Consider the following 21825-nt stretch of genomic DNA (forward strand, 5'->3'; position numbering starts at 1 on the left):
TATGTTTAACATAATTAATCCTACCTGTACTTTGCTGCAAAATCTCATTAGCAGTTGTTAACTACCTGTGCATACTGCCTGTCCTAATATAGAGTTATGTATGATCATGTATGGCAGCAATGGGCAAACTACGGCTCGCGGGCCATATACGGCCCGGCGGACCTTTTAATCCGCCCCGCGGAGCGTTACTGTCAGGATGGCTGTCAGGATGTGTGTAGGCGTGACGAACGTGAGGGGAGCTAGGCTCCTCTCACAGTCCGCCCTGAAGACCGGAACGGCGCGGGAACACGGCGAGAGGAACGCGCGGAGCAAAGGTAAGTGAATTACTATAGGGAGGATGAATTACTATGGGGGATGAATTACTATATGGGAGATGAATTACTATATGGGGGATGAATTACTATGGGGGATGAATTACTATATGGGGGATGAATTACTATATGGGGGTTGAATTACTATATGGGGGATGAATTACTATATGGGGGATGAATTACTATGGGGGATGAATTACTATGGGGGATGAATTACTATATGGGGGATTAATTACTATGGGGGATGAATTACTATATGGGGGATGAATTACTATATGGGGGATGAATTACTATGGGGGATGAATTACTATATGGGGGATGAATTACTATGGAGGATGAATTACTATGGGGGATGAATTACTATGGGGGATGAATTACTATGGGGGAGGAATTACTATGCTTACTATGGGGGAATATTACTATACTTACTATGGATGACACATACACATCATTCATCTACTCTTGGTCCAGCCCCCGGGTCCAATATATGAACCCATTGCAGCCCTCAAGTCAAAAAGTTTGCCCACCCCTGATGTATGATGATGTACTGTCCCTCAATCTGTTCCCTAATTCCATATTGTAAGCTGTTCTAAACAGTAGAAGGTGTCTATACAGTCCTATGTATGAACTGGTTCTCCAAAAAAGCAAATAGAAATTTATTAAATATTTTTTTTTATTATTTTTAGGTATGCTATGTAAATGGAAACACATAACAAATATATAGTGAGAGATTCTCAAATTTAACTGCAAAGGTGGAAATAACACTTTAAAGTGGTAGTAAACTCCGGATTTGTATTTTTCCCTACAGGTAAGCTTTTAACCTCCTTGGCGGTATGATTCTTTCTGATTTTTTGTGCTGAAAGCGGTACCATTTTTTTGCATGGAAATTTGTAGTTTTTTATTGTATGCTGTAATTTTTAGGAATAACTCACTGAAATCTGTACGAACAAGAGTCTAGTAAACATTCTGGATATGATAAAACTTGAAACACGAAATCATAAATTATAATTTAATAAATAATCATAAAAAATTATAAAATAATACCAATAAATTTAATTCAATAATATAATCAAACCAAAAACACTGAAATTTGAAATACAGAGGCAAATTCGCACATCGCTGAGCAAAGTCGCAAAATCGTTTTCAGTGTCTGATGACGAATTTCCCCACAAATCGTTATCACTCAATTCTGCAAGCGGTTCTGATTTACTATCGCTGTTCTCTTGCTGGTCTAAAACCGCTTTTGACCTAAAGGGACGGTTTTTGGACGCCATGGACTTTTCTAAGTTTCCAGGCAGAAAGAACAGTCAAAATGCAGGCAGGGCACAGGACAAAGCAGTAGGGACAAAATATATGTGAAATGCATTGAAACAACAATGACAGCAAAAATGAAATTTTTTAAAAATTTCAAATTTGCCAACGTACGTCCCGACGTCACAGGGACCGGAACACGGAAGCCGGATGCCGGCATTGGCCGGAGGAGATTGCCGGGGACGCTGCAGGGGACACATCGCGGGAGCAAAGGACAAGGAAAGTGCTGCAAGGACCCCCTGAGCAACGCCGCATGGTAAGCCCGAGTGTAGCTCGGGGGTTACCGCTCTTGGTACTCAAATTTTATCCCGAGCTACACTCGGGAAAACCGCTAAGGAGATTAATAAAGCTTACCTGTAGGTAAAATAAATTTCTCCTAAATGTGTGCCGTTTAGGAGATACTCGCTTCTTTTGACAGCGGCGCATGCACTCTATAGGAACTGCATAGCCATGCCGTTCCTTCGGAGCACTGTGCTGTGGACCGGGACTTCCAAGCTGCACAAGCACGGGAGTGACGTCATCATGGCTCAGCCAGTCAGACGGCTGGAGCCCATGATCCTCAAAGAAGGACCGAGTGAAGATAGAAGCCCTGTCAGTGGTGACAACGTGCTGTTGGAAGGCTTCATTTTAAGGTAAGTTGTTCATAATGTGCTAGTATGTGATGCATACTACCACATTATGACATTACCTTGCAGGGGAAAACTTTTCTTTAAGTGCGGTTTACTATCGCTTTAAGTTATATCATTCACAACAGACTTGCCTAATAATAACCAAAAAATACGTTTGAGCATGTTCAACCAAATTCTCTAGTCGATTATTATAGCTTTTACTGGTAAACTTAATAGGTTAAAATTGCAAGCTTTTGGACAGCTCCGGTCTCTGGCATGGTGTCATCAACTTGAAGCAGAGACCTCAGGTGTCTTAAAAGCTTGAAATTCTAACCTATTCTCTTAGCCAATGAAAGCATTTTCTGAAATCACTGTCATAAGATGTACATTTGATATATTTGTGGTTTGTGTTCTGCTTTGTTAAAAGTTCATCAACTGTTGAATTCGTAAAAGGATCGGTTCACATTTTTTAGTAGATGCTGGACAGTTCAAACCATTGACAGTAGATTAAAGTGGAGCTCCATCCAAAAGAGGAAGTTCTTTAACCCTTTGTCCCCCGCTCCCCATTAAGGATTGGCACCTATAGAGAGCAGTGGGGGGAGCGGGTATCCAACTTTGATAGGTACCCGCTCCCACTTCCGCTGCGAACTTGTCCTCCTACCCTTCCTCCCCATAGTCTTCTGGGACACGTGACAGGTCCCAGAAGAGTACGGGGCCGTTCACAAAGTGCAGCGCTTCTCGGGCATGCACAGTGGGAACCCAGCTGTGAAGCCGCAATCTGTCACAGCCGGGTGCCCACACTGAAGATGCCGGCGCTAGGGAGAGAAGACGGCCGTTGGAATCAGCGGTTGTGAGGACACAGCTGGACCGAGGGACAGGTAAGTGGCTGTATTTTAAAAGTGAGCAGCTACAGTTTTTGTCTTTTTTTGACTTTTATTTTTTTTTTCCAGGTGGAACTCCGCTTTAATATATTTTTTTGTCTCTGGGAATTTATTGGCGTGATCTGGGTCTGTACACCTGTTTTGACCATAATAAGTGGTTCCTACTCTACCTGCTGGATTCTGAATTTATTTTATATTATGGAGAATAGAACAGGAGGAGCTGAAATACACAAAGATTCCACTGTTTGAATATCTAATGCATATGAGAAGCCTAGAGCTGACACTGATCATCAGGCTTCAACTGTAATTGAAATATAAGTTTTGAATGGATTGACTCTTTAAGATCACAAAAAAATGTCCAGAAAAAGTTGTTAACTCACCTTCCAGTTTTGTTCCCAGTTGCATCCATTGCATTATCGTATATCTCTAGATAATCACCATGGCAGGCATATGTCTGTTCTAGGTTGAATGTAGTAAATGTTAACTGTATTAGATTTCCTGGTGGCACTGAGATGAACCATATGCAGCGGACACCATGTGGGTACACAGCAGGGTAACTGGGACTTGATATTGTACCTTCAGGGGTGGCAAGTGTTTCTCCGCAACCTAGATATAAACAAACACTTACCATCAATTAATAAAAAGGAAGTTTTAAAGAGTCACTACTGCTTCCAGAAAGTAGAGGACACAAATATTTTCTCAGACAAACCAATAAAGACAGTGCTAAAAAAGCTGGAGCATCATAGATATCACATTTCATATGTCACTATTCACAGTCCTATACCAGGAATGATGAATATTGATTGGTGGCTGTAGTTTGCTAATAGGGCAGAACCCTAATCCATAAGGACAGTGACTGCTGCTACAGTAAGGCCCCATTCGAACCTACGTGTTCCAGGAATGCGCGCAGAAACATGCATTTCTGTGCGTGTCCATAAAAATGTGCCAAAACGCGCATCAAACTCATGTCAAGCTTGCAGTTTTATTATTTCTTAATGACACCCCAACACAGCTAGTGGCTCACTGCCAAAAAAAAGGTAGAGGAGCTACTTTGGGTTGTTTGTTGCACATGGGGCAGCCCATTCACGTGAATAGGCTGCCTCATGCTACTGAGCAATAAATACGCAATGAAACGTGCATAAGTGCGTTGCACAGGTGTGGATGGGTCCTAATAGTCAGGACTAAGAAAGTATATTCTGCAGAAAGGTTCAATTTAGTGTTAGGCTTTTTAGGGTGGCAAGTTAGAAATAGGGTTACAGATTAGGAGAATTAGTTTAGGTTTTACGAATACAAATTGGGCTAGATTTTAGAGGGTCACTTAAAGCCCAACCAAAAATTGTTTATTATATATACTGAGTGGGAAACGGTTAGAACCTCTGTCAGGTTTTTACATGCTTGCTTCCCTGTTGAGAAGGTTTCCCCTCACTTTGTAATCTGTGTAACACCCAAACCATGGACTAGTTCCAGGACAAGGTCATCTAATGCTCACTTAATATGGGCACCCCTGGTCATCTTCTGTAGCTGGGATCTATGACAGTGCTGCTTCTGCCTGTCTGACAGCAGAAAAAAAAACTGGCCAGCACCGAGGAATTATTCCCAAATGTAACAACCTTCTGCGAGAGTTAACCCCTGCAACAGAAGAAGCAGGGTCCCCTTGTCGTTATCAGGGTTCGCCTTCCACTGAAATAGCGCCACACTTGGTGTTTTTTCCAGAATATTGCATAAAAAAAATATAAAGTTGGGTTGGTTAAGGATGTGTTCTCAGAGGTTTGTCCCTGGCAACATCATTCAAAATCCCTCAAGGGAGAAGAGCCCTCAAAAGGTAGCAGAAAGGCGATTTTCTACTGGGGGTACAACTAAAATTCCCAGAGTGGGGGCTCTAGGCTGGGATGTTTCCATTGGCAAGGTTTGCAATGTAACTGGAGGAGAAGGTGTAATTTGTCCAGTAAAAAACAAGTCTTACGAAATGTTTCTTCTCTGTGATGTACAGAGGCAAGCATATCTTCCATTCGGTAAATTTCCTCAATTTTGTGTAGCCAAACACTCATTGAGAGGGCAACAGGTTGCTTCCAGAAAAGCGGGATACAAGCCTTGCCAGCATTAAGCATTTGAATTGTAAGTGATCTCTTATAATGCTTAGATGATATGGGAGTTTAATGGAGTGAATTGCATATTTTAAGTTCCTAAAAACATGCCCAGAAAGACTTTCCTTGTCCCACTGAAAACTGCAGGCCTCACCGCCCTATCAAGTGCTGAAGCCAGTGCCATTTTGGATTTATTTCAGCGCTGACTTCTGTGTTGGCTTCTCCACCAATGTCACTCTCCAACCCCATGCACAGTAATGCATAGTCACACAGTGTATGTAGCAAATACATCACAAGAACACTATGATATGACAGGAAGGCCACAAATAGTGCACATGTGCTAGTGACTTCATAAATAAAAAATAAAGCAAAAAAAAAAGAAAGTGGATTTTTTTGAATGACTTGACAGCTATTGATAAACATTATTTTATGTTCACTCTCAAATGGGACAAAGTTGTTGGTAAGTTTACTTTGGCTTTTTGTGTAAATTATTTACAAAGAGAGTTAAAGAAGATGCAAGCTAAGTGGATGATATGATGGGATGAATTGGCATTTTGCTTTTTTTTTTATAAAACACTATTTTTGCTTTTTCATCCATTTTCTGGTTTCTAAGTGTTGCTGATTTTAATCAGTTACTTTCAGCTACTTCCTTTCTAAATACACATTCTCTATCCCTGGTTGCACATAATTTCTGTGGACTGGACCTTTCTAACAATGGTAGACCAACAACAGTAGACCAACCATGCCTGTGCAATGCATGTCATCATGGCCACTTGTATTCTCTGCCAGGGGAGTATGTAAGAGGGTGACAACTCAAGAACACAACTGGGGGTCAGTTGTTGCTCTATAACAGGCAGTGTCTCAACAAGGACTTTCATGGCATGATCACCAAGGTAGACTTTTGTGAGAAGCTGTAGGATTTAAGAAATTAAAAAAATAACTTTTGGAACTAAATTATCATGTTTAAGCTTATATTAAATTTTAGTGATTGGGTTTAAAACTAATTTAAGTTTCTAAGGGCTGCTTTGTCGTTAGGGATACTTTTAAGCTTTGTGACAACTTGGGGAACGTTAATTCTTTACTTGCCCTCAGCCATAAAGAGACAGCACTGGCTCCTGAAACTCAATCTTAAATAATCTTTATTATTCAGAGTACATCCCACTGGACTCACTTCTTGTGAATTGTCTCACTCCAAATCCAAGGAGCTTAATCGTAGCAGCACTTTCATTAAAGTCTTTGGAGTAAATGGTTTCTGGGAGAGTATTTGGAAGTAAAAGCTAAGGAGGCTAGGACAAGCTGCAGGAGAGTCATCACCCATGGAGTGAACACAGTATGTATGCCTGGGGTTGAGTATGGTAATGGCATAGATGTAACACACTCAGGGCCAGGACAAGAGGACAAGGGGTAGGCAGGAAAGGTAGTGGCCCAGGGTGCAGCGGTATGGCACCCCTGCACCACACCAAGGTCCAGCTCACTGGTTAGCAGTTGGAGCAAGGAAGCAGAGACTGTGCGCAAGGCAGTATACACATTCTATGGCAAGCATTAGGAATGGAGAAGGGGGGGAGTGCAGTTCCGCATTCTCGCCCTGGACATTGGACAAACCTCTCCTGGATCAGATTTAAAATACAGCTACAGCTACTCCTGTATACAAGATCATCTTTGCTGATTTCAGCCACACTAGGAAGCAGGGAAAAATAGGGTTCCAACACATTAAAAAAAATGGTTGAAATGGTTTTCCTCCATACATGACTATATGAGGAAAAAAAACTGAATATGCATAAAGCCTAACTCCATTTTTGTGGAAAAAAATATATTGAGTAAAAAAAAATGATATAAAATATACAATTTCGCCATATTGTAATTTTGTGGTTTTAAAAATGACCTTTCCTTTTCAAACTGCAGTCACTGTAATTTTTTATAAAGTCAATGCAATAAGGCTCCTGCAGGTGTTCTGTACACAGTTGGTGTACAGAACGTCCCCAGAAATGTCATTTCCTGCTTGTGCGAAGAACGCTGCACTAAGATACAAGTCAGGTTTTAGGCATCCTCTTCAACAACAATGTCATTTTTGGTGAGATACTTCCTGAAGGTTAATTACTTCTAATCGGCATTCTGACACTACAATGCTTCTCATCAGAGCACTCCATGAACATGAGCTGATAAAAATTAGTCACTCCCATTCAGAATCAATATACACAAAACTTGGAGGAACAAACAGTCTTTTCTTAAGAGAAAAAACAGGTAGGAATCTGTAACAAAGTTTTTTAAATCCTTCAAATGTACATTGATTATTTTTTCTCCACAAAATAATTTAAAAATGAATGCTTACCTAAATCTAGAGTGCTGTATGTGGCTAGGAATCCATGATTTGTAGTGGAAGCATCAGTCACAAACTTGATATACAGACTTCTCTGGGTTGAATAGGCCGGTGGAGGAGATTCTGGCCCACAATACTTTCCAATCAAAGGAGAGTTTGATGATGGCCCATCTCTGACCTGTAGAAATATAATGTGTTTAGAGGACATCTCCAGATATACAGTATATTTAACAAGCATACTGTATGTATTCCTTCAATCTCCTAGAAGATATTTTTAAATTTAACCAACATAGATAATCTACCTTAGATTCTCAAAACGGTCCTAAAGCCCAAATCCAGCCACGATTGTTCCTTTAGTTTCACATACAGTAGAAAAGGATTAAAGCCTCTTTTATATCATGTCTGGAACAGAGGTTCTAAATTTTTTACACTCTCAGAATAAAAGTGCTCTTAAAGGAATCAGTATCCCAGTTGGAGACAATGGGGTGGATTTACTAAAGGCAAAAAGACTGCACACTTTGCAAGTGCAGTTGCTACAGAGCTCAGTAAATGAGGTAAAGCTTCACTTTGAAAAGAACACCCAATCACATGCAAGGAAAATTAAAGACCAGCATTTGTGCTTGCACATGATTGGATGAGGAAGTCAGCAGAGCTTCTTTTCATTTAGTAAGCTGTAAAGCTTAGATCCTAAAGCTAAAGGCAAACAGACTGTGCACTCTGCAAGTGCAGTTGCTTCAGAGCTTAGTAAATGAGGTAAAGCTTCACTTTGAAAAGAACACCCACTCACATGCAAGGAAAATTAAAAAAACAGCATTTTTGCTAGCACATGATTGGATGAGGAAGTCAGCAAGCTTCTTTTCATTTACTAAGCTCTGGGGCAACTGAACCTTGCAAAGTGCACAGTCTATTTGCCTTAAGTAAATCAACCCCATAGTGTTCACTTCCTGTCCAAGTGGTACAACAGGAAGTGAGGGGACCAACATATATCAATAACACCAGACAGCGTTCCCCATTCTAACAGTATATGTCAGAAAATCTATTTTAAATCGGGATTGCTGCCTTGAAAGTTGATTGATGGAATATTCTGATTTAGGACCCCAATTATAAAGCAGCAATATGGCATTATAAAAAAATGCTAATTTATAAAGCATAGTTGTGTGCTTTACAATTGTGCTTAGTACTCCAATTCTTCAGGGCTAGGAATTAACAAATGAACAGAGTTAACTCAGTCTTAGGATCACTATTGATGTTCCCCATTAGAACAATAGGTGTCCTGTTAGGATTCCCTGTTTAGATCATTGCAACATCCAGTTTTTGAGCTGGGGTAATTTAGCTGCAAGGAACATGTTCAAGAAAGAATTTGGAGGAGAACCTGAGCAAATGGCCCCTGCTTTTCTTTAAATCACAGAATTCCTTCTGCTGCATTAAGCAGAGAGAACTCTTTGGGGACACCACAGGATCTACAAAACTGATTACAGCTTGCATTTTATGAATGGGCCATGCAATACATGCCTTTGCAGTGTCTGGCAAAGAGAGAAGAGATCAGAATCCACTCTCCGCTAGCCCCTCAGAGGTGCGAGTGAGCTCTGTCTAGGCTCCCCTATTGATGTTCTCCGCTAGATCAGTAGAGGTCTCTATCAGTTTCTCAGCTTATGTAACTGCAACCTCCAGTTCCTGACCTGGTCAGTTCTGTCACCTGGAGGTAACTTATCTCCAAAAAGCATATTCCACTAAAGAGATCTGCCGTTCAAGTACACCGCTCAATTTTTAGTATCCATGCCAACAATCCAAGGAACATATGCCCTCACTCAAGCCCTCTAACCCCACCTTTTCTGCACAACTCTCAGATATTTTATTTTCTCCTATATGTGCAGCTTCTCCAATCCGCCACCCCTCTCCTCTGGGTGCTTTACTTTCTATAAAACCTTTACTCCATGCACTTTAAGTCAGGTTATCTGGACTTACCTCAACATAGTTAGAGCTGCACTGTGTACCTGGAAGGAGGTCAAAGGATTCAAAGCTTAACAGAACCACTTCTCTGTCTGGCTGAGTGATGATCCATTCACAGGTCCTCTCTTGATAGTAGGGATTTGGGTAGTGTGGAGTCCGGATGACCCCAGCACCAGACACAGCACCTCCACATGCTGGAGAAGCAAAGAAAGCATGTCAAATTATGTTAAATAAAAGAAGAACTGTACACTGGGTAAAATTAATCCTTCCCCACCTCCCAAATGCTTCCCAGCTGGACAAAGACCTTAGTCCTCCACCCAAAGGTCTATTCTGTGCACCACTATTGTGAGCAAAAATGTCCCTGGAAAGTCCTCTGACAGGATTAAAAGGCATTCAGAGGAGAAAATCAAACACCCTGTAAGCATGAGGCCTAAATATTAAACAATTATAGCTTATATTAGGGTTACTGTTTAGGGTTCATACAAGATTTAGAGCCTTGTCAAATAAGCTGTTAGTAGAAACTAGGGAATCACTCTCCTGAGCATTTTTTGAATTTAGGAACATATAAATTACAGGGAAATAAAAGGTCTGTAGTGCAAAGGTTCTGGAAATTTGTAATTGAGTCTCTAATGGTATCTTATGCCCCTATCCTTCTGCTACACAAATTTCTGATAAAAGAAAAACAAAGCTCGATAATTGCTATCTCTCACCTTGACTATTATAACTCCCTCCTCATTGGCCTACCTCATCGCAGGCTATCCCCAGGCTATCCCCTCTTCAGTCTATCATGAATGCTGCTGCCTGAATCATCCACCTTACTAACAGTTCCATATCTGCCATCGCTCTCTGCCAATCCCTCCACTGTCTTCCCATAGTCCACAAATAAAATTCAAATTATTAACAATAACATAAAGCCATTTATAACTCTGTCCCAAATTACATCTCCAAATATCACACAAACCATCTGCTCCACTCCTCCCACGACCTCCTGCTCTCTAGCTCCCTTGTCTCCTCCTTCCATGCTCGTCTCCAGGACTTCTCTAGAGCCTCACCCATCCTCTGGAACTCTACCCCAATTTATCCGACTATTGTCTACTCTGCCCACTTTTAGGCGATCTCTGAAAACCTCTCTCTTCAGGGAAACCTATCCTGCCTTCAGCTAATAATGGAATTTTCTATTCCTCTTATCAGTTCATCCCGCACAGTTATTGCCTTTTGTACCACCAGCCCCTTCCTGTTAGATTGTAAACTCCAAGGAGCAGGGCCCTCCTAACCCTCTTGTATTGAACTGTATTGTTGCCGTATTGTCTGCCTTTATATTATAACACAATGAGCAAATTGTTAGTGCTATATAAATCCTGTATAATAATAATAATTCAGATTTTTAATTGCAATATAAAGTTCAAGCTGAACTCCATGTAGATAAAAATCATAAAATAATCTCTATGTCTTCATTAAACAAAAGTTACATTATTTCTCAGTACAGCTTTTATACATACCTGAATTCTTTTTTTATTTTAGCTTCCTACAATCTCCTGTACACCAGCAATTTTACTGAAAGATGGACTATTGGCATTCTGAGCCAATCAACATTTGAAGTATGGTTACAGGAGAGGAGAGCACAAGAAACAGAAGGGTTGGGGGATGCCATTGATCAGAAGGTACTGCTTAACCACCGTATAGAAAAGTGAGGTCATTGACCATGAGATGCTGTTTATCAAGGGTGTCTAGACCAAACTAATAGCCAAACAGAATTGGCCTGTAAGACAGTTTAGATATATGTACTGTATAGCATCTGTATTTTTGGCTGTTGGACTAGAATTTGATATTAGAAAAACCTTTAACCACAAAACTGGGCTTCTCAAGATTCATGATATTTCCATTTGGAGCAGGTGCTTGTGGCATCACCTGCCCACCAGTCTCCTAAAACATTTCCAGGTTCTATAGCTAAATACCCAGCTTCAAACACCTGCCACATTTATTACAAGGAGCTTTCAATCCCACATTTGGAGTTTTCATTCACTGAGGAGAATGCAGTGAGAGAAGTGAGACTTAGCAGTGACAGCTGGCAGAGCCAGGACCTCCATATAGAAGCTAGCGGGTAAATGACCCACCCAGCATACACCCAGAAACAAAAAAAAAGGTTTGCATGGACTGACCATTTAACTAACTCACCAACTTGATAGAACGCTCGAAAACTTGATGCTGTAGCTGATGCATCTGACTTGAATTTCACCCACAGTGTATTTGATGTTGATGTTATGGCAGCAGGAATTGTGCTGTTACAGTATCTGCCAATTAGTGGTGCCATCTCCGTACCTCCATCTCTAATCTACACAAGAAAAGGATTTTACATCTGTTAATATACATACTTGAGAAAAGCACACATTAGTCATTTACTAATCAGATATATTTCCGCATTTCACCTTTTTTCTATAAAATATTTCATTTAATTCAGACAGTAAACTCCGTAACCCATCAGAGACCCTGTGACCGATGGGGTATAGTGCGATGGTTCCCAGAATGATGATCTCCATGCCATAAGTGAATGAAAGTATTCCCAAACATCACCTTGACCTCTAACCTTTACCTTGTCATTAACCTATTCAAAAAGCCTAATCAGAGCACCTAACCCTTAAAGGGTTAGTTCACCTTTACCAAAAAACTGCAGTTAGGCGCAATCTGTAGATAAAAACAAACTGTGAAGATGTGACCAACACTGAATAATGTCCTTGCTATATGCATAGGCCATTTACATACCCCCTGAAGCCTGACTGAAAAACTCCCAGAGGCAGTATCATCCTGGCCTGCCTTGTTGCTAGGATGTTGCTAAGACACTCCCAGCAATTACTGATCATACCCATCATCAAAGGAGCAAGCTCTCAAACACCTGCACATGTGTGGTCCACTATCTCCTCCACTGTAGCATTGCTGAGCTCAGAGCTACTACAATAAAGGATAAAGAGCACATGTGATGGTATTTGAATCAGCTGGGAGTGTCTTAGGAACATCCTAGCAACAAGACAGGACAAGATGGGAGTTTCTCTGCACATTACAGGTCTTCTTTAACAGCACAGTGGGTAAAGGCCCAGATGCTCATAATACCTCTACAACTGTGAGGGAACAGCCAACACTGCTCTGTAAATCCAGATGAATGAACCTGAGGTTGATTTGGTCATCACGTCCTTGTGTGATAATGTAGATACATTGCTTGTCTCCTGTATAAGCATCCGGCCATGATGGAGAGGTGATGAAACCTTCAGTATCAGTGAAGTTTCCTCCACAGAAGTTTCCAGCTGAAATACACAAAGATATAAATTGCATGAAATCCAGGTATACTACCCAATTATGTGTCTCTTTATGGAATCATGTTAGCTCGCCTGCAAAAACATACAACTGACCCATTACTTAAAGTCATTGTAAATAATCACTTTGTAAAACAACCCATTAAATTTAAAATAGAAAGTAAGTGCAAAACATTTGTGTATAAATATAAAAAAAATAATAATTACTTTTTTTCCCCCTTTTTTTTTATAAGTGATCACATACCCTCTATTCTCAGCTGCATAAGAGGTTGGGCAGGAGAAACAGCAGAACACTGAACTTCCCAGTGAATGGCTGGTCACGGGGAGCATGTCAGCAGAAGCATGATCATTGGAGGAGAGCAGGCTGAGTTACAAGCACAGCTAGAGAACTGACCACAGTGTGCTCTCCTGCCTGGTGTGGTGAGTTTTTAATAGGAAAGCAGAGGGACTCGAAGGAACATCGGGGATTTCACACAAAGGAAGCAATACAAAGAGATCAGGATACTTTTTCATACAAGTACATAGTACAGAAAGCACATATTAGGAATATGAAATGTTGGGTTTACATATTTACTATGAATGCTCAAGTGGGATAAGCAACAATTGTTTCATAATCCATCTCTCTATCAACAGGGTAGAAACATTCATGACTATAGATGAACCCTTAAACAAAAATGTGTGTATCACCTTCTAGTGTTGCTAGAGTGTTAGGAAAATTTAATGGTTCACTCAGTAGTTTAAGTGAACATGACTGTATAGGGGTCAAGTCCAGGCTAGGCTGCATGACTCAGCAGGCTGGGCCTCTATCGCCTCCCCCTGGTTCTGGAGGTCCATGGAAGCTTCCAGAAGCTAGTAGGCGGAGGGGTGGAGACCTTGATCTGCATATTCATGGACGTCTGACCAATCCCAGGCAGGAGGTTCTGGTAGTGTGGCAGACTGCCCCTTATTATAAGGAGCCATCTCAGCAGGGGTCAGGAGTTGTGTGGAAGATGGATTACTGAAGGTGCTGCTGTGTAGCCTGGGAGGGCACCCGGAGAAGGGGGGTTCTGCCTCCAGGCTGCAGGCTGGAAGAATGGAATGGAAACAGAGGGAGCTCCACTGCCTTACAATCCACTGGTGAACAGCCTGCAAGCGGGGACAGAAACTGGCTCAATGAAAGGCCTGAATGCAGTTTACCCAGAGCTGCAGGATACAAGGACAGTGTGAGTACCTCTACACCCCTGGGGCCTGCTGGCTGCTGGGTGCTATACTTTACCAGTTCTACCTAGGACAGTACTGCATGCCTGTCTTGGAATCTCTTGCTCCAGCGTACTCTTCAAAAGACGGCCAGGTGGATGGGCATTTCCTAGCTGGGGCCTGAAGAGAATTCACTTAGAGGGGATCAGGTGCTCCTCACAGAGACTGTGCTATTGATTTATTAAGAGACTGTGCCACTCCGGCTGGAGTAGAAGGTTCAGGATCTACATTTTTGTACAGAATTAGGAAGTTTGTCCTCAGAGTTATTACCGCAAGTCAAGCTGGGCATCCCATATATCCGTAGACCCTATCCAAGTTGTTTATCTCCTAAATAAACAAAAAAAAAAGCTCTTGGACTGGTTACTGACTGAGTGGAAGTCTGAAAATGCATGTTGCCGGGCTGTGCACGATATAGCACCCTATACTCAGTTGCTCCTTCAAGGGTGAGCGGACAATGATGATATCACCACTTACTTTACAGGATAGTATCTGGGTGTGCAAAGGGATTTGGTATACACAAATTAGATTTATATCTTTTGTGGCAATTAAGGAATATATTTAAATAAATATATGTTTTTTTGCCTGTAGTTCAACTGAAAAAACAGAAAGAACTCAAGTACTGATAGCCACTAGTGTTGAAGTAGAGTTTTGCATCAACTTTATTTAGGTGCGATCAGAATAATATGTACTATATATATATATATATATATATGCAACAACTTTTTATTTGATGGTGTCCCGCACTTGTTTCAGAACAAAGTATGATCAAAATTAGCATAATTTTATTTAATGTTCATTTAATGTTTAATAAATGCTATTTCGACTGATTATTTTGAATGCTTTAAATGAAGCAGTTCAAACAAAGAAAGCTAAAACCATCCAGCTTGTCTGATTGTTTCTTCTTTGATTCAAATGATCTAGAAGTGACTGAAAAAGCAGGCATACGTGTCCATGTTCCCTTTTTATGGCTGGAATAGTTAAATGGGACGTTACTTAATGATTGGAATAAAACTTGTGGGGGCACCTTTGTTCTTATGACAATAGTTCTGTGTCCTTTTCAACTAACTGGAAAAAGATGTACAGACAATGCATATACTGATTTTAAATGAGTAGTTTAAAGTGGTTGTAAACCTCAGAAATGAAATATGAACAAAGCATATCCCTATTTAGTGTGTACTCTCTGTCCACAACACTAAGTGTCATTTCTCTCTGCTATCTTGTTCCACTCCTATCAACATGAGTCACTTCTGACAGATCTGACCCCAAGAGAAAAAGGTGACAGGGGAGGGATATCCAGCAAATTGACAGCCTCAACTCTGTACCTGTGAGCTGTGCAAAGAGGGGTGTTTCCCTTCCCTCCTATCAGCTCTCAGAGCTCTCCTTACTGAGCCCCTGAAGAGTGTAATTTCAGCTCCCCGCCCACTTTTTCTGACAGTTTAGACATGCTTTATAAATTCTGGACAGAAGAGAAGACTGCAGTAAACAGTTACAACTTATGAAGGAGGATTTGTTTCATCTCTGTGTATCACTTGAGGCCAGTCACTTCACTGGATATATACAAGGGTTTACAACCACTTTAAAACATTCCCTTCTGTGTGTTCGTAAAACAAAATCTTTCACCCAACTGTCTGGTTAATTTATGTAGCACATTCCTCTTAAAAAACTTGCTGACACAAGAGCTGGTTCATATGCAATACCCCAGATTGATTGTACAAATTCTCTGATATTTCCTGACTGCAAACTGGGTCAAAATAAAATTACTTATGGTAAGAGAATTGATATATATATATATATATATATGTATATATACTCCCAACCCATGGCTGTAGACAAGAATTGCACATCATCATTTTGTAAGGCTATACATCACAACTATATGCAATACACAGCACTGACTACTTAGACCTTGAGTTGTCCTACTGAAAATGATTGAATAAACACCTGGCCTAGGTACCTTTAGAAACTAAAACTGGCCATACACTAATAGATGAATCTGGCAGATTCCTTTGTCCATTCTATACAGCACTGATGGACGAATCCTTTCTGCTGGTCTATTGTATTTTGACAGCAGCCGCAGGAGGCTGCAAGAATACCCGAAGAGCAACTTCATCTGATGGGATGCAGTCAATGTTCAGCCAAACTGGCTCCTTCAAATTTTGAAAAGAAATGGTACCAAGAAGAGAAGTATACTTAGGAAATTAAAAAGAAATAATGGCAAAATAATAACCTAAACTTCGTAGTAAAAGAAGAAGGAAATACTAAAGAGAGATAGCAAGGTATAGAAGATTTTAGGGAAAAAATTAGAAAAAAACGAAGAAAAATATCAAAGCTATTGTAGGTTCTAGAAGGAATAGGAAATATAATAAAAGGGATCTAAATATGGTATAAATAAAGATCATGATTTAAATTAGGTTTAAAAAACACAAACATTAGACAAGGATTTTATTCATGTATATAAAAGTCAGGTTTTGGACAACTCTGATGGGGTAGATATGCAAATTAGTAATGTATGTCAGAATTCATTATGTTAGACATGAACTATGTGAAACCCCAGATACAGAGTGATGACTGTTTATAGCAATAAAGATCTCTTTATCTTTAAAACCAAACTTCAGTCTAAATGTTTCTTTTTAGTTTTCTACAGAGTTAACATTTCTGATAGGCTTTAATTCTGCCTTTGACACCATTGAGGAAATTTCCCCTCATTTCTTGTTCCTGTGATGCCCATACATGAAAAGGGAGTTTGGACATAATTAGGACAGGAAGGCGCAGAAAGCAATATAATTATCGTCAGAGGTTCCTGCCACACCTACCCCTAGCATTGGTAGTCAGGCACTTTGGCTGGCTTCTGTTTTCTTTGGCTATAACAGCCCGGCAAGCAGGTCTACTGGTACTCAGTTGGCCGTGGGTCTTATACACAATGTAATAGTGCCAGTATACAATGCTGGGGGAGGCACTAACTAAGTACAACAGGTACTTGTGGTTGGCAGACAGGCAGAGTGGTCCAGTGACAGCCCAGAGTCAGGGCAGGCAGCGTTCAAAGAGTAGTCAGGGTCAAATCCGTGGACAAAAGCAAGCTGAGCTCTGTGCATAGTTAAAATCCAATCCAAGGTCATCAACAAGGGAATCCAAACTATCTGGCAGGCCATGGCTCAGGCGAAGAGGAAGGTCAAGGCCCAGGAACAAGGCAGGAAAACAGGTAGCTCGAAGCATATGTTGCTAACACTATCACAAGCATGACACTAAGGGATTGGCAGCCTTAAAGTGTTACTAAACCCACAACAGTAAAATCAGTCTGTATATGCAATAAAGCATGCTTGTTATACTCACTGTGGAACCTAAGGGGTTAATCCTCTGTAAAAAGGCCGTTTGATCCTGACTTCTCTGTTCATCCCCTTTTTCAAGCGACCACCTCTTATCTCCTGATAAGACAGACTGAACCGTAGGCATTTGAGTATGCTCAGTTTGGTGTGTATTGCTAAATATGTTTTTATTTTACTTGGGAGAGTGCATGTGATCAGCACAGGGCCAATCAGCACTGGTCAGACAGAGGTCAGGGGTTTTGCATCCTCCTAGAGCAGAAAAAAAACTCCTCCTACAAGCTTTAGCTAGTGCTTGGCTGGACACAGATAGAAGTCACAAGACTGCTCTAACTTCTGATGAGAAACTGTATTTAGCAGTTTATATTTACTAAAATAATTGCCCTTCCATGTTCTGTGTACTGTGGGAGACCAGATATAGTGGATGCAGGGTCCTGGGATTAGTAATACTTTAAACCAGGTTTGGTCCTCACCCAGAGGCTATATCTACATCACTCACCATGCAGGTTGACTGTCAGACAGGGAGACTGCAGCTCAGCCAAAACCAGGATGCTGCAATGAGACCAACAGCTGCCAATGAACAGGAGCATTACATGCTCTTGGCAGTCTCCCACTTTTTAACCCACTCTACTAAAATTGTATTTTGTCTGTTTCCCCAAGAGTGAGATAAGTCTTAGCAATTGTTATACATATGGCAATCAAAACCTGACAGATGTTTCAACTTTCCCACTTACGAAAAATAGAAGAGAAGTACAAGAGAATACAATTTAATATTTAATTGGTCACCACTGGAAATTTCTCTCACTGGGAATTTTTTTTTCACTTTTTTATTATAAATATACCTCCCCCTACACATGCACACACATAAACATGTGCACTTTGTAGGACCAGGTTTGTGTAGAGGACAACTACCCTACCATACATTCTTGTGGGAGGAAACTGGAACTCCCAGAGGAAGCCATGATAACATGGAGTGTACATAGATTATCCATAGACAGGGTCTCCTTAACAGCTGTTCTTATGATAACAATATATGTTACAATGCTCATACTCACAGGATGATGTTATGTAGGTGATTTGAAATCCTTTGTCTGTTAGCGTGCTGTCAGAATGGAAGTGAACCCAGGCATATGGGCCGGATGTCTGGAGAGGGGCAGGTGACTGGGTGCTGCAGTGTTTACCAAGGAGAGTATCTTGGGGCAGAAGGCCATCTCGAATCTATTGTGAAGAAAATATATAAGATTAAAAATAAATCATAAACCAATTATATCTATAAAGAGCAATTGTGAAACTCCTGGCAGTACATCTAAGGAGGCAAAGTAGCTATTTAATGATACCTGTACTTTTATTTATAATGCAGTATTAGTAAAAACACTTCTGTCTTCTGTACCTTAAAGTAGAGTTGAACTCAGAAAGGAAAGATTGTGCCTATGCAGTATCATAAAAAATCTTTCTTGAAAAGGCTTACTTCCTCCTGAAAAATAGCTGCACACTCCCTGGGCCTAGGCACTCCTGTTCTGTAAACCCAAAGCTGTGTATCTGCAGTGTGAAATCTAAGGCACTGCTGCCTCTGACTGCTAGTCTCACCAGATTCAGAGTGAGAATGGGTGATGTCACTACTGTGCTGCTCCCTGTTCTCCTTGCTGTAGAGGAAGTTGTACTTGAGAACCTGCAGTTTCAGGATCTACCTGCTTCAGTCTTTGGCTGTATGCTTTCTCCACCTCCCCTTCCGCTGCTTCTTGATCATCAGATCACCAGTCATCAGTGGGGCAACTATGACATAAAAAGGAAAAGCCCTGCTCCTCAACCCCCACACAGAGACACAGCAAAGAGTGCAGAATCTGAAGCAGCTCTGCATAGAAATCAATCTGCTTCCAGATTGTATTGCCAAAGCTTAATTGAACAAGCTGAAGTTAGAAGCTGATTGCTACCATGCACAGCTGCACCAGATGTTGACTGGACTCGTTTTAGTAAATCTACCCCATAGGATAGCAAGGTATGGTAGGTCAGTAATGAGGAAACAACAGACAATAGTGGTAACTAGTGCTTTGTCCTCTGATTGCCTTTTTTGGGGCTTAGTTTCCACAGTTCAAGTCCTCTTTATAGTGGGGGAACTGTGTTGTAGAAAACCGCAAGCTGTATTATAATTATCCAATTTGTATATAAACTACTTTACAAACATATTTTATTCTGTCCATCCCTGATGTGCAGCATAGAGACAGAGAGGCAGGCTCTGTGCCAGATTTTTCACTGCAATCAGCCCAACCCAGCTTGTGTCGGTTTCTTCCTAAAGACAACCAGTCAACAATCAGCATTTGTAGGGATTTGCATTTCTACACTTCAGATGTTGTAACAGTGCAGCTTTCCCTCTCAGGAATAGCAATGTGTTCTATTATTCACTTATATTCTGTCCCTCTATTATAAATATCTGGCTGTAAGACTAGCCTGTCTAAATGAGTTCAGAGCTGATATTTGTCTTAGCTGGAGAAAGATGAAGATGTTAAAGAGTGCCTCTTATCAACATTGAGCTCAGGCAGGAGACAGGATGAGCCTACAGCCTGATGTTTTTTCTCTGATAGGGTGACAAAACAGTGGGGGATATTTCCTAAAAATGGAGCACTCAGAATCTGGTGCAGCTGTGCATGGTAGCCAATCAGCTTCTAACTTCACCTGTTCAATTAAGTTGACAGCTGATTGGTTTCTATGCAGGGTTGGGCCAGATTTTGCACTCTCCAGTTTTAGTAAATAACCACCAAACATCAAATAATCAATAACAAAAAAAGAGTGATCCCTAATCCCTAAGAGGTAAGCTGCACTATTACATCATTTTAGGACAAATATTAATATTATTTTGACTGGTTTTATTTAAAATAAAAAACGCCAATGTGTTAGAACTACAGAAAAGCACTTACACCCTTGCAGAATCCAGGAATACCAGACCCTCTAACCTCCAGCCCACTCCTATCTATGACACATGTTGAACCCTCATGGGCTCCTCATAGGAGTGGTTGTTCTTAAAGTCAATAAGTACAAAAGATATATGGGCTTTTTTAGTACAAAATAAAGTGTATCTAAAGCCAGTATGGACAAAATAGACAGAATGGACAAAACAGCGTTTTGAAGCTCTGTTGGGTTTTTACTGCTGTCCATGTCCCCACTGGGGGAAGTCACCCCTCTTTTCATCCTGGTGATACTTTTAAGGTGAGAATAAATCCCAAATTTTGGGCTGTCAGTAGATTTGCATGGAATACTTCTAATGGGAACTGTTGTCAGGTGAGAATAAATCCAAAATTTTGGGCTGTCAGTAGATTTGCATGGAATACTTCTAATGGGAACTGTTGTTCTGTTGGCAACTGTCTAATTGGGGATTTCACTTACTTTGGAGAGTAAGTTGTATTTATGGGAGAGGAAATGAAAGTAATGCTCCTCTGAGAAAAAAACCTAACAGATATTTATACCACTCTCTATTCTGTACAAAATAAAAAAAAGGTTTTGGCTTTGGATATACTTTAATCTAAAAAAAAAAAAAGAGACAGGAAAATGCAGACCAAGATATACCTCCAAATAGTCGTTTTCACATGTGGCATGATGTTCTAGACTCAGCGTTCCAAAGGCAAATGTGATATAAAGCCCTGGAGCAGTAGAAATTGTCCAGTAGCAGTCACGATTAGGAGGATAATTACCCGGGTAACCAGGAGAAAGGATGGACCCATGACGATCTGACAGGTGACCTCCACACTCTAAATGCAATAGAATATATTTTCAGATAATCTTCAAGAACGTTTGTTTTTTATTTAAGGTATAATTGTAATTTCAGATTAAATCAGCTAAATACATTTCGGGTGTAAAGTCTTAAAGCCTGCTGTCAGCTGACATCACTTAGATGGTCCAGTCTCAGGAACAGCAGCTTGCTCAGCCTCTTGCCCACTCCACAGCCCGGCACTCCAGTGAGTGCTGGAGGAGCACTGCAAAGAGCACCAGTGACTGACAGTCTTTGACTCTCTGCAGGCCGAGAACTAGGTGATCAGTGGTCTTTTATCACTCAGTTCTTGGTCTTAGAGGCGCCAGGGGACAGGAGCAGCTGGGATCGGTGCTACAGCCATCTAGATGAGTGTAAATGTTTGTTTTTTTATATTCCAGAGCTTCTCTTTTAGAGTTTATTTGCTTTAGACAGCAGCCACAGTCTTGGTATCAGTAGTAAATCCTGTCCCCTGCCAGCATTCTTTAAGAGTAGGTTTCTTATTCTCCATGTTGAAGCAGTGGTCTTTTCAATCAGTATAGCTCATGCTTTCTTCAGAATAAAGAGTTCTAGCTAGGGTGTGCTGAACTTCTGCAGAGGAACCACTGCTTCTATACAGAGAGCAAGGGTCTTTCTCTGTAGCATACTGGCAAGGGACATGCTTTTCTACACATGATTTGGCTGCTTTCAAAAGAAGACAAACAGTAAGACTTAAGACCTTAGATGGACCTAGGATGGATTTAGTGGATTTAAACTGAAATTA

The 21825-nt window shown here is 40.8% G+C and overlaps 1 protein-coding gene across 1 annotated transcript in view; it reads right to left on the minus strand.

Annotated features, from left to right (window-relative positions):
* CUBN (cubilin) overlaps positions 1–21825 on the minus strand; it is a 346655-nt gene that overhangs the window by 282826 nt on the left and 42004 nt on the right. Inside the window, exons 14-20 of the mRNA XM_089693694.1 lie at positions 20882–21063; positions 18379–18541; positions 12568–12758; positions 11638–11794; positions 9478–9656; positions 7525–7690; positions 3492–3717 (exon numbers count right to left, since the gene is read on the minus strand). Of these exons, the coding sequence (XP_089549820.1) occupies positions 3492–3717; positions 7525–7690; positions 9478–9656; positions 11638–11794; positions 12568–12758; positions 18379–18541; positions 20882–21063 (1264 nt within the window). The remainder of the gene's footprint in view (positions 1–3491; positions 3718–7524; positions 7691–9477; positions 9657–11637; positions 11795–12567; positions 12759–18378; positions 18542–20881; positions 21064–21825) is intronic.

This window comes from Staurois parvus, unplaced genomic scaffold, assembly GCF_062004578.1.
Source record: "Staurois parvus isolate SC_StPar_1 unplaced genomic scaffold, SC_StPar_1.0 ptg000636l, whole genome shotgun sequence".
Classification (NCBI taxonomy): domain Eukaryota; kingdom Metazoa; phylum Chordata; class Amphibia; order Anura; family Ranidae; genus Staurois; species Staurois parvus.